General features: G+C 44.3%; 1 protein-coding gene across 3 annotated transcripts in view; it reads left to right on the forward strand.

Annotated features, from left to right (window-relative positions):
- The window catches only part of FBXL2 (F-box and leucine rich repeat protein 2), a 79,808-nt gene that overhangs the window by 59,915 nt on the left and 6,833 nt on the right, over positions 1-13,060 (forward strand). For 2 of the 3 annotated variants that reach the window (XM_029242294.1, XM_029242297.1), the window contains 8 exons: positions 5,713-5,781; positions 5,882-5,977; positions 6,200-6,326; positions 6,460-6,534; positions 7,846-7,976; positions 11,213-11,273; positions 11,976-12,020; positions 12,498-12,554. In XM_029242294.1, coding sequence (XP_029098127.1) covers positions 5,713-5,781; positions 5,882-5,977; positions 6,200-6,326; positions 6,460-6,534; positions 7,846-7,976; positions 11,213-11,273; positions 11,976-12,020; positions 12,498-12,554 — 661 coding nt within the window. The remainder of the gene's footprint in view (positions 1-5,712; positions 5,782-5,881; positions 5,978-6,199; positions 6,327-6,459; positions 6,535-7,845; positions 7,977-11,212; positions 11,274-11,975; positions 12,021-12,497; positions 12,555-13,060) is intronic. The other variant, XM_029242295.1, reaches the window with a different exon arrangement.

The following is a 13,060-nucleotide window of genomic DNA, read 5'->3' on the forward strand; positions in this document are numbered from 1 at the left end:
TTAGGAGAAACATCTGCTGTGGTTTTGAAGGGCTGTTTTTATGTGGGAGCATCAGTGTGTAGGCAGTTTGTGTCCCGTGTTTTTGGTGTGAGGGCTGGTTTTGGTATGGATGCCAGCCACATCTTTCCTCAGTGTGCTGGGTGGTATACCCTTGATAGGGTACAAACACGGCTGGGGGCTGTGTTTGGTGGTGTAGTGTATTGGGCTTGTGCTGGATGTGAGGCGGGGCTTTCTGTTTGCTGCAGCATTGTCACTGCCCTGTCGAGCGCAGGGTCTGCTCCCCGGATGTTGGAGTAGAAGCTCTGAGGGTCGGGCTTGATCAGGCTCCATTGTCCTTGAGGGCATGTCCTGCGCCAAAGGAGCTTATTGCTGAAGCAGGTGAGGCCTGTGTGGTCACAGCAAACCTGTGTACCACCTGTGTAGGCATCGGCGGTCCCGCTCTGAAGCAGCCCAAGGTTGCATCCCTTTCTCTGTTGTGTTTATCCCAGATCTAGCGCAAGGCCATGGTGTGGAGTAGGCTGGGGCTCGGGGCCAGGGCATTGTGGCTGCAGGAACTGAGGTGGCTGTGCTGCCACCTGAGATCTGGGCTGCCTCTGTGGTAGTCTTCTCACGGGACCTGCCTGCCCCAGGTCTAGGGCTAAGCTAGAGGTGGAGCCCTTGGGTGGAGTCAGAGTGCTCTTGCTGGAGAATGAAATGCTGCGCCCTGCTGCCCGGGGCCTGTCTGCCTGGGATGCGGCACTTAGCTGCTGCACACGCTCGCTCGTACTGCTCCCCAGCGTGCACACACGCAGGGTCTGCCGCAGCTAGACCCGCTGCCCTGTGTGGATGTTGACAGTGGCCTCTGCCGCTCTGCCTGGATCACACCCTAGGTGTGTGTCTGCATAGCGAGACTGAATCCTTGCCCAGATCTCACACCAGGCTGTGGCGTGGAGTGAGCAGGGCCGAGGTGTTCACCGCTTCAGGTTGGGAAGTGCAGCAAGGCAGCAGCCGCCAGTGCAAGGCTCTCTCCGCCCTGATTGTTAGCAAGCCAGAACGTGCACACTCCTCACAAGTAGAGACTAGGCTACCCCAGCCCTTCTGTGCCTCAGTGGATTCCCAGCAAGCAAGGGGGCTTGTCTTCTTTTGCAAGACCCCAGGCCTGGGATGCCCAGATGGTGAGTCGACTTGCTCCCTCCCCAGGGCAAGGGCCCACCAGTGTACACTTTCTCTTCCTTTCAGATCCTTCCCGGGGGTGCAGATCCCGACCTGATGCCCTCCCCCTACCCTGTGCCCCCTGCCTTTTTTTTTGCCCTACCCAGTTACATGGAGATTTTTCTTGCAGCTTTGGTTGTTTAGGAGTTGTGCCAGTTTCTAGTTCGTTTTCTGTGAGAATTTTTCCTCATGTAGACGTATTTTTGATGTGTTCATGGGGGGAGATGAGCTCCACATCCTCGTACTCTGCTATCTTGATCCCCCTTCTTCCTACATTGGTTGATGTTTGAATGTTAAACCAACCTTCCACCCTTCAGATAAGTCCCTCTTGAGTTGTCATGTACTGTATTTTTAACATGTTGTTGGATCCTGTTTGCTAAAATTTTGTTAAAATTTTTTACCTCTGTGTTTGTGAGGGATATTGTTCTGTGGTTTACTTTTCTTGTGATATTTTTGTCTGGTTTAGGTATCAAGGTACTACTGGCCTTATAGAATGAGTTGAAATGTGTTTTCTCCTCTTCACTTTTTTTGGAAAAGTTTATGTAGAATTTGTATTGTTTTTCTTAAATGTTTGGTAGAATTCACCTTTGAGGCCAGCTGGGCCTGCATGTTTCTTTTGTGAAAGGGTTTTAACTGCAAATTCTATTTTTCTAATATATATAGAACTGTCCAGGTTTTCTATTCCTTCTTGAGTAAGCTTTGGTGTAGTTTTTACCTTTCAAAGATTTTGTCCATTTCACCTAAGTTCTAGAACTTTTGGCATAAAGTTGTGAGTAATACCCTCTTACTATCATTTTAATATCTGTAACATCTGTAGTGAAAGCTCCTCTCTTTATTCTTGATTTGGGTAATTTTGTTTGGTTTTTTGTTTTTACTATATGAAAGTAGTTACCACGTCTAATAAAAATCACAATGATTGTGTAGTACCTATTGCAATATATATATTCTTTGAATTTTTTACTGACATTGATACCAATTTTTAAAGAGTAAAGATGAGTAAATTTCTCTGATATTGGTAATTTTTGTCTTTTTTTCCTGGTCAGTCTACCTAGGGGTTTATTAATTTTATTGATATTCTCAAAGAACCAGCTTTGGATGTCATTGATTTTTTTCATTTTTTTAATGTTTTCTACTTCATTGATTTCTTCTCTGGTCTCTATTATTTACTTTATTTTGGGTTTCATGTCTTCTTTTTTCTAGTTTCTTAATGTGGAAGCTCCTTCTTGTAACATATATATATATATTTTAAAATTAATTATTTTTGGCTGCATTGGGTCTTCATTGCTGCACACAGGCTTTTCTCTAGTTGCAGCGAGTGGGGGCTACTCTTCATTGCAGTGCATGTGCTTCTCACTGCGGTGGCTTCTCTGGTGGAGCACGGGCTCTAGGTGCACACACTTCAGTAGTTATGGTGTGTGGGCTCAGTAGTTGTGGCTTGCAGGCTCTAGAGCACAGGCTTAGTAGTTGTGCATGGGCTTAGTTGCTCCACAGCATGTGGGATCTTCCTGGACCAGGGCTCAAACCCGTGTCCCCTGCATTGGCAGGTGGACTCTCAACGACTGCACCACCAGGGAAGCCCATAGGTTGAGTATTTTTTATGATTACATTTTATGTCTTTTTTTTTTTTTGCGTAGTAGCTATAACTCATTATTTTGTAATCTTAGTGGTTATTTTTGAGTTTATATTATAGATTTTAAAGTGATTTTAGTCAATCCTAAAATTATATTACATCTTACTTCCATTTTCCTTTGCTCAGCCTTCATGCTGTTATTGCCATACACTTTAAAATTCCAAATATGGTATGAAATCCACACTAGATTGTTAGTATTTTTGTTTTAATAGTCAATTATTATTTTTTTATTATTATTTTTTGCGGTATGCGGGCCTCTCACTGTTGTGGCCTCTCCCGTTGCGGAGCACAGGCTCCGGATGCGCAGGCTCAGCGGTCATGGCTCACGGGCCCAGCCGCTCCGCGGCATGTGGGATCTTCCCGGACTGGGGCACGAACCCGTGTCCCCTGCATCGGCAGGCGGACTCTCAACCACTGCGCCACCAGGGAAGCCCAACAGTCAATTATTTTTAAAGAGATTTAAATAATTAAAAAATTGGCTCTCTATACTCAAGTGGTTACTATTTCCAGTATCCTTCATTTCTTTGTGTAGACACAAATTTTCTTATGTCATTTTTTTTTTCTGCTTGGAGAATGTTCTTAAAGATTTCTTGCACTGCATATCTGATGAATTTTTCAGCACTTATGCCTGAAAAAATCTTTATTTTCCCTTCAGTTTTGAAAAATATTTTTGCTGAATATAGAATTCTGTATTGACAGTTTTTTGTTTTCAGTATTTTAAAGATGCTACTCCTCTGTTTTCTTTTTTGTTATCAGTGAGAAATCTTCTATCACCCTTATTTTATTCCTCTGTATTAGGCATATCTTTTTTCTCTGGGTGCTTTTAATGTTTTTTCTGTCACTGGTTTTGACCAATTTGGTTAAGCTATACCTTGGTGGATTTTCCTTCATGTTTCTTGTGCTTGGAATTTTTTGAGTTTCTTGGACTTGTAGGTTTATAACTGTCTTGTCATAAAACTTTTGACCTTTATTTCTTCAGATTTTCCCCCCCCCCGCCCCACTCTCCCATTCTTTAGGGACTCCACTTGCATGTTCATTAGGTTGTTTGAAGCTGTCCCACAGTTCTTTCATGCTCTGTTCTTTTTTTCTTGTTTTCTTTCCATATTTCATTTTGGATACTTTCTCCTGCTGTGTCTTTAAGTTCACTAATCTTTTCTTCCTCAATGTCTCATCTGCTGTTAATCCCATCCAGTAAATTTTCATCTCAGCCATTGTGGTTCTCATATTTAAAAGTTTAATTTGTATCTTTGTATATCTTTCATGTCTCTATATAACGTGTTTAATAAACATAACATGTTTAATAAACATGAGATGTTTAATGTAACATCTTCACTGTAGCTTCATAGAACTGTATTCTACAGAACATAGTTATGATAACTTTTAATGCCTTTGTCTGCTATTTCTAGTTTCTGGGTCAGCTTTGATAGATTGAATTTCCTCCTCATTATGGATATATTTTTCCCTCTTCTTTGAATGGGTGGTAATTTTTTGTTCAGTGCCAGACATTGTGAATGTTACTTTGGGTGCAGAATATTTTTGTATTCCTATAAATATACTTGAGTTTTGTTCTGAGATGCAGTTGAGTTACTTGGACATAGTTCCTTTGAGATCTTTTTTTTTTTTTAATTTGTTGGGTTGGACCAAAGCAGTGGTTAGTCTAGGGATAATTGTACTCCACTCCTGAAGCAAGACGCTTCTCAGTACTCTACCTAGTGCCCCACAAATTATGACATTTTTCACTGTTGTCTGGTGGGAATGGGTACTTACTATTCATGGCCCTGGGTGAGCTCTGGCTGCTCTCCCCTCTAATGCTGCTTGTTGAGTCTTTCCCTGGCTTTAGGTAACTTCCTCACATGCACACTCTGACTAGTACTCTACTGAATTCCTGAGGGGAACGCTCTGCAGATCTCTGACATTTTCTCCATTCTTGTACTCTTCTCTGATACCTCTGATTGCCTTGCTCAGACTTTTGGCTCCATATCCTCAGCTCAGGGAGTCCACCAGGCTCCAGCTGAGTTCCCTTTCCCTGTACCGCAGCAGAGCGGAAGTAACAGGTAAGAGTGACATCTGGTTTGAGGCCAGGTTTTGGAGACTTAGGGGTATGCATGGAAGCATCAGGATTCAATCCTATAAGATACTGCAGAAGCCATATTTCAGGAAAATGCAGATGACCTGAGCCAGTCCTTGCTGAATATGTTAAGGAATAAGTGGTGAGTAAGGGGTGTTTAATTTTCTGCTCTGGCCTTGCTGCCAGCCCACAAATCATTGAGGACATCACCCTTCATGGCTCAGTGTCCTCACCAGTAAATGATGGTTCCTGGTACTGATCAATTACTGACCCTATCGGTGGCCGGAGATGGCTTCTCCAGAAGGGCCCTGGGGTAACCAGGTGACAGCATGGCACAAGACTCAAGCCCCCTTGCTGCCAGCTGATTTTTCTACAGAGGAGAAGGAACAGGGAGCCAGACCTCTACTCTCAGATGACTGCCAAAATCTGAGTGAAGAAGAGTTTCAACTGATATGTAGTCAGTCTAGGGCTTTGCTTTCCAAAGTGGTGTCCCCAGAGTAGCAGCACTAGTATCGCTCGGGAGCTTCTTAGAAATGCAGACCACCAAGCAATTTGCCTGGATCTACCATCAGATTCTGCACTATGAGAAGAACCCCAGTTGTTTCACGTGCTCATCAGAGTTTGAAGAACACTGGTAGCTGTAGTCAACAATTATATATTATACACTTAAAAACTTGTTAAGAGGGTAGATCTCACGTTAAGTATCCTTTCCACAATAAAATAAAATTTTGAAGAGCATTGTTCTAAATGTAAATGGTTATACATGCCCTCTAGTGGCTGCCTAGCAACTTGCAGGGAGTTTTAAAATGTTTTCTCATTTTAGGACCTTTGCACAGAACTGCAGAAACATTGAACATTTAAACCTCAATGGGTGCACAAAAATCACTGACAGGTAAGTAGTGGAAATTACTTTGGTGACTGGTTGGCCGTGGGAAGAGTGAGGGGAGAGAAAGGGGGTTGAAAATACCTTTAGTGCATCTGATTTTTTTCAGCACGTGTTACAGCCTTAGCAGATTCTGTTCCAAGCTGAAACATCTGGATCTGACTTCCTGTGTGTCCATTACAAACAGCTCCTTAAAGGGGATCAGGTAAGAGTACCTGTTGTTAGCGGTCATGAGAAATACCCAAAGCTCTGAGCATTTTGGTGTGTCTGAAACCTTTCTCACGGTCCCGTTGGAGCAGGAAGTGGGCGACTCGGGTTACAGAGGTCTCTCTCCCCTGAACTGCTTGTGGGCTGCTAAGCTCAGAGCTGGTCCTAAAGCCTCCGTGGGATGGACTGCACATGTGTGGCTTTGCTTCCTGTTCTCCAGCGAGGGCTGTCGGCACCTGGAGTACCTGAACCTGTCATGGTGTGATCAGATCACGAAGGATGGCATCGAGGCCCTGGTGCGGGGTTGTCGCGGCCTGAGAGCCCTGCTGCTGAGGGGCTGCACGCAGGTACCGGGAGTCCTCACGGCCTGGCTTGTCTAACATGTATCTAATGTTAGGTGTGTGCACGTGATTATGGAACCTGTGCCCCACTGTCCCCTCACCTGGTTCCATCTCTTTTTTGTTTTCTCCATTCACTCAGCTAGAAGACGAAGCTCTGAAACACATTCAGAATTACTGCCATGAGCTTGTGAGCCTCAACCTACAGTCCTGCTCAGTAAGTAACATGCCTTTTACGTGAGCTCCCTCCTGTTCCTGTTCCCTCCGTCAGGAACCTGCTGGGGCCCTGCTGGGAAGCAGCCCAGGCAGGTGGGAGGATTGCCACACCCTTATGTCACATCCTGTGTCCTTATGTGATCTCCCAGTTTCCCACAGGATGGAAGAACAGCAATCTAAACAAAAAGGCCAATACAAAGCCATGGGCACTTCCCCTAAAAACAGCATAGATCAGGGTCTTGGTTTATTTTAAGACATCAGGAATGCTGTGAACTAGTCACTAACCGAAACAGTTCCTGGTAAGGTCTCAGTGTCTTGTCTTTACTTATAAACTGGGGGTGATGACACCTCTCATGGTGTCTCAGTGGATAAAATGAAATAACAGATATGAAAGTGCTTTGAAATATAAAGGGCATATTCAAGAGCAAGGTGTGATTTTCATCAGTGCATTATTAGCCTGTGAAGGATGATTTTTCTTCACTGCCATTGTAAATATTGGTAATTGGAGAGGGTGCTTGCTATGGCCAACTGGGTTTCTCAAGGAGAATGTCAATTTTGAGGAAAGTAAGAGAAATCCCTTGTATTTGGCATTTAGTAAATGAATCATAAACCTAAGGTCCCTAATGGTGGGAGGTAAAGCAGAAACTATCTTCTGGGCAAATATTGACCTTATGGGGCTGCACTGTTCAAAAATAGGACCTTGAATTGCATGTAGGGTAGCACTGGCAGGTGGCTTGAAGTATGATATAAATGTATCTGTTTATTTCTGCATAAATCAGCATATTCAAATAAAGATTAATTTGAATCTTCATGGCTAAATTCATAGAATTCTAAGCCATTTATTAATAATTTAGTGATTTACTTAATTTTGCTATTTTCTAAAACATTTCAGACAATATAAAAATACATGTATATGATTTATATAGTAGATATCTAAAGCATTAATATGTAGAAACTCAACCAAAAATTAATGTCACTTAAGCAAGTCTCATGAGCTGTTCATCAAATCTGATTTTTAACACAAGTTTATGAATATTTCCTGAAAAAAAAATCAAACGATTCTGGGTAGAAAAATGGAATTTAAAAATTTTACTCTCCATTAGTAATGCTTGAATATTTTAAAGCTGTTCAGAAATAACATAAATATCTGTCTTCCCTGTACTTCACCTTATTTTGATTAAATTATCAGGATAAAATGCTAGTAACTGGCAACCTAAACTAGTTGACTAACAGGGGACTCCATTTGTCTGCGGCTCCCATTTCACTGTTGCCCGTGCCTTCTGATTTTCCTTTCTGCTTTGGTTCTCCCCAGCGCGTTACGGATGAAGGCGTGGTGCAGATTTGCAGGGGCTGCCACCGGCTGCAGGCCCTCTGCCTGTCTGGCTGCGGCAACCTCACGGATGCCTCCCTCACAGCCCTAGCCTTGAACTGCCCAAGACTTCAGTGAGTGCACCACGCTTTCAGCTTTGCAACTCAGAGCTTGGGGCTGACTGGGAGGGCTTCCTGCAGGAGGAGAAAGGCCTGGCAGTGGGTTGAGGCGGAGGCAGTGGTTGTGTTGTTGGCTTTTGTCAGATGTATTGGGGTGGGACACTGTAATCTAGTTCATTTAAGGATGTGTGGAGAGTCCCACACTGTCCACCACCAGGGAATCTGAGCCTTAGTTTCCTGATAGACTTCACTCATGTGCCCACCTGATTTGCCTCGCCCTGGTATTACTTTTTTTTTTTAACATCTTTATTGGAGTATCATTGCTTTACAATGGTGTGTTTGTTTCTGCTTTATAACAAAGTGAATCAGCTATACATATACATATATCCCCATATCTCCTCCCTCTTGTGTCTTCCTCCCACCCTCCCTATCCCACCTCTAGGTGGTCACAAAGCACTGAGCTAATCTCCCTGTGCTATGTGGCTGTTTCCTACTAGCTATCTCTATTACATTTGGTAGTGTATATATGTCCGTGCCACTCTCTCACTTCGTCCCAGGTTACCCTTCCCCCTCCCCGTGTCCTCAAGTCTACTGCGTCTTTATTCCTGTCCTGCCCCTAGGTTCTTCAGAACCATTTTCTTTTTTTTAGATTCCATATATATGTGTTAGCATACGATATTTGTTTTTCTTTCTGACTGACTTCACTCTGTATGACAGTCTCTAGGTCCATCCACCTCACTACAAATAACTCAGTTTTGTTTCGTTTTATGGCTGAGTAATATTCCATTGTATATATGTGCCACATCTTCTTTATCCATTCATCTGTTGATGGACACTTAGGTTGCTTCCATGTCTTGGCTATTGTAAATAGAGCTGCAATGAACATGGTGGTACATGACTCTTTTTGAATTATGGTTTTCTCAGGGTATATGCCCAGTAGTGGGATTGCTGGGTTGTATGGTAGTTCTATTTTTAGTTGTTCTTTTTTTTAATTTTTGGCTGCATTGGATCTTTGTTGCTGCATGCGGGCTTTCTCTGGTTGTGGCGAGCAGGGGCTACTCTTCGTTGCAGTGCGCGGGCTTCTCATTGCAGTGGCTTCTCTTGTTGCGGAGCACAGGCTCTAGGCGCACGGGCTTCATTAGTTGTGGCTCGCGGGCTCTAGAGCACAGGCTCAGTAGTTGTGGTGCACAGGCTTAGTTGCTCCATGGCATGTGGGATCTCCCCGGACCAGGGCTCGAACCCGTCCCCTGCATTGGCAGGCAGATTCTTAACCACTGTGCCACCAGGGAATCCCCCATTTGTTTTTGTTTTTATTTCCATTTCTCTAGGCGGTGGGTCAAAAAGGATCTTGCTGTGATTTATGTCATAGAGTGTTCTGCCTATGTTTTCCTCTAAGAGTTTTATAGTGTCTGGCCTTACATTTAGGTCTCTAATCCATTTTGAGTTTATTTTTGTGTATGGTGTTAGGGAGTATTCTAATTTCATTCTTTTACATGTAGCTGTCCAGTTTTCCCAGCACCACTTATTGAAGAGGCTATCTTTTCTCCATTGTATATTCTTGCCTCCTTTATATAAAAATAAGGTGACCGTATGTGTGTGGGTTTATCTCTGGGCTTTCTATCCTGTTCCATTGATCTATATTTCTGTTATTGTGCCAGTACCATAGTATCTTGATTACTATAGCTTTGTAGTATAGTCTGAAGTCAGGGAGCCTGATTCCTCCAGCTCCGTTTTTCGTTCTCAAGATTGTTTTGGCTATTTGTTGCCCTGATATTACTTTGACATGTGAGCAGACAGATAGCCTCATGTCCAAATGGCACCAGGTTCTCCTCTAAACCAGCTGCTAAATGGACAGAAGGAGGAAAAATCACAGCCACCTTATTTATCATTTTTCCCTAGCAAGAAGAAAAGTTTTAACAAATAATGATTTATTTTCTGATTCTCCATGTAATATTGTGAATATTAAAACTTTAATAATGGCACCAAAATACTAATCATGCTTAACATCAGTTGAACTCATATATGTTCCAGGCTCTTTGTTAGCACTTTCACAAGCATTGTCTCACTTAGTCCTCACTGCATTGCTAGGAGGTGTAGGTACTGTATTCTCACTTGTTTTGCAGAGGAGAAACTGAGACTCAGTGAAAAGCACATGGGGCTTCCCTGGTGGTGCAGTGGTTGAGAGTCTGCCTGCCGATGCAGGGGACACGGGTTCGTGCCCCGGTCTGGGAAGATCCCACATGCCGCGGAGCGGCTGGGCCCGTGAGCCATGGCCGCTCAGCCTGCAGGTTCAGAGCCTGTGCTCCACAACGGGAGAGGCCACAACAGTGAGAGGCACGCGTACCGCAAAAAAAAAAAAAAAAGAAAAGCACATAATTTATCCTGGGTCACATGACAAGTAAGAAGTAAAACTAGAATTTGAACTTGTAGAGTTTGATTTTAGAACCAGCAACCTTAACCCCTACAAAAGAGGCATTAAAAAGATACTTGTTTTGTTACTCTTTACTTATCAGTGAAACTGATCCATTTCTCATACACCAGTTAGATATCTTTTTTTTTTTTTCCTTTGGCTGCACCATATGGCATGCAGGATCTTAGTTCCCTGGCTGAGGATCGAACCCATGACCCCTGCAGTGGAAGCGTGGAGTCCTAACCACTGGACTGCCAAAGAAGTACCCCCCCTGCCCCCCCCCCTTTATTTTGGTTATACCTTCTGAGGATTGTCTTATTTTGCCTTTTCCCCGTTTTTCTTACTGTTGAATTAGGGAAGATTCTAGAGAATTTTGATGTTTCTGCATGGTAGAAGGAATATAGGTGGTCAAAACTGGTCAGAAAGGAGGTCAAAATTATTGCTATAAGGGAGTAATTTAACTTAAAAATATTATTTAAGCATCCATCCCTGTTAAGCATGGATGTTTTCATTGGCTGTGAATTTTTAAAATTTCCTTTAGGGTGACTGGGAATTTCAATAAATGCAGTATATCAAGATGATTTTGTTGAGCGGAAGTACATTTTAATTGTTTAGAAGTCAACACATATTAGAATAATATCTAAAAACAGCAACCATGTGCTGGTATTGTGGGAAGATTCCTGGATTTACTGACCAAGTTTGGGATGGGACTTTGGGCAGGTCACATTCCTCCTGAGCCTCATTTTTGTGTCAGAGTGGAATAAACTCAAGAGCATTGTAAAGTACGCTTTTCTGTTGTTAACCAGTCGCCACTTTGTCTTCTGTGCACTCCTTATCCCAGGATCTTGGAGGCTGCCCGATGTTCCCATTTGACTGATGCAGGCTTTACACTTTTAGCTCGGGTAAGACAGAGGTTTTACAAAATCAAACCAAACTCTAATTCACCTCCCTAGTCAAAGTGAATTGGAGTGGTCTTGGAGTGTGCAAAAAACTACCTTCAGAAATGACAGGCACCAAGTAGAATAGAGTCCTTGTGGGGGGGTGTTCTGAATTTTCCCCAGCAGGCTGGAAAGCTAGGCAGGTCCTGTACCAGGCGTGGACCTCACTCTCAATTGGTCAGGTGGGACCCCAATGAGAAGGGCCTCCTCCCTGCCAGGAGATGCCCTTCCTCACATAGACCCCGACTCAGCCTCTCAGTAGCATCCCTCAGCTGGGCTGGGCTCTGCCTCTGCCCTCTCTTTCCACACTGCCCTGCCAGTGCCAACCACTGTGGGGCCCCTATGGCCTGCTGCCCAGAACCCATGTCCTCCTGGGGATGCTGATACACTCTTCCTCCTACCCCAGCCCTCCACCATCCCCACCGTGGCTGAGCGCCCACCCCCACGACCTCCCAGAGCCCATTCCATGGCTAAAATCTCTGTGCTGATACCTGTGAGCCACTGGGAAGGTGCAGACAACTGCCTTTCTGGGATGAGAGAAGGAAATGCAGCCCTGATGCCCATTTCCAAAGTGAATATGATTCAGAGGGCACCTGCTCAAAAGTGCTGGCTCACTGGGTCACCTTCGGAATGGGGTGTCTTATGGACTCTTATGGACTTTTTCAGAATTGTCATGACCTGGAGAAGATGGATCTCGAAGAATGCATCTTGGTGAGTGGACTCCTGACAGCTCTGCAGGGCGCCCCTCAGCCACTGACAGGCGTAACCAGAGACGCCAACTGGCCATTGTCTGGACCCTCCTCGCCCCAGCATAGGTGTAAGGGCTTGGGAACCTGTGAGGGCCACGGGAGGGGGATGCATAAACTTTGGGCTGTTCTCAGTCATCAGAGTTACAGCCAAGTTCAGGATAGCACCATCTTTTGCCAAACGTTAAGAAAACAAAAGGACTCATTTTCACAAAACTTAAGGGAGAAATAAGCTTGCATGTCCAGTGATGAGGTGACTCTACAGAGAAGAATCTTGGGGGACCCTCTTTGTCCCTTTGTCCCTCGGGCTCCCAGCCCAAGTGTGCTTGAGATGAGTTTTTAATTCTCTTTTGCACCTTTTGATTCTTGTATTCAGGAGAAGCAGGGTTAGGTATTAAGTTCTGGTGTAGAAGCCACACTGACACCACGTGTTTCTCTCCAGATAACCGACAGCACACTCATCCAGCTCTCCATTCACTGTCCTAAACTGCAAGCCCTGGTGAGTCTGAGCTTTTTGTTACGTTACTTACCTCTTAGGGATGAAAGAACCCCCGTACTACAGCAAGAGCTTTCCTTTCCATAGGGTGTCGTCATTCTTGGTTTCAAAGGTCTGTGCGTTGGGCTCACTTGGGAGGCAGGGTATCTAAATGTCACTGCTTTCATTTTAGGGTGTGAACCTAATACAGGGACCAGCGTCCTTACTCAAATTCATGTTCATCATGTCGGGTATAGTGAAAGTTAGCACGGTTAAAATGAGGCCATCCTTATATTACATTTCATATCTGCTCAAATATCTATGGGGGGGGAATTAGAATATACTGAAAGATCTAGAATGAGCAGTGAGAAGTGGCATTGACACTCTCAGCCATGCAGACGTCGCATGCACGTTTCCCATCCGGCTGCTGGATGTGAAGCAGGGGTGGAGTCCCCATTTGGCTGCCTGCTCCCACCAGATACACTGACTCACTGAATCCCAGCACAGCCCTGTGATGCGAGCACCATGGA

This window comes from Monodon monoceros, unplaced genomic scaffold (assembly GCF_005190385.1).
Source record: "Monodon monoceros isolate NGI ecotype Baffin Bay Population unplaced genomic scaffold, NGI_Narwhal_1 Super_Scaffold_3, whole genome shotgun sequence".
NCBI lineage: Eukaryota > Metazoa > Chordata > Mammalia > Artiodactyla > Monodontidae > Monodon > Monodon monoceros.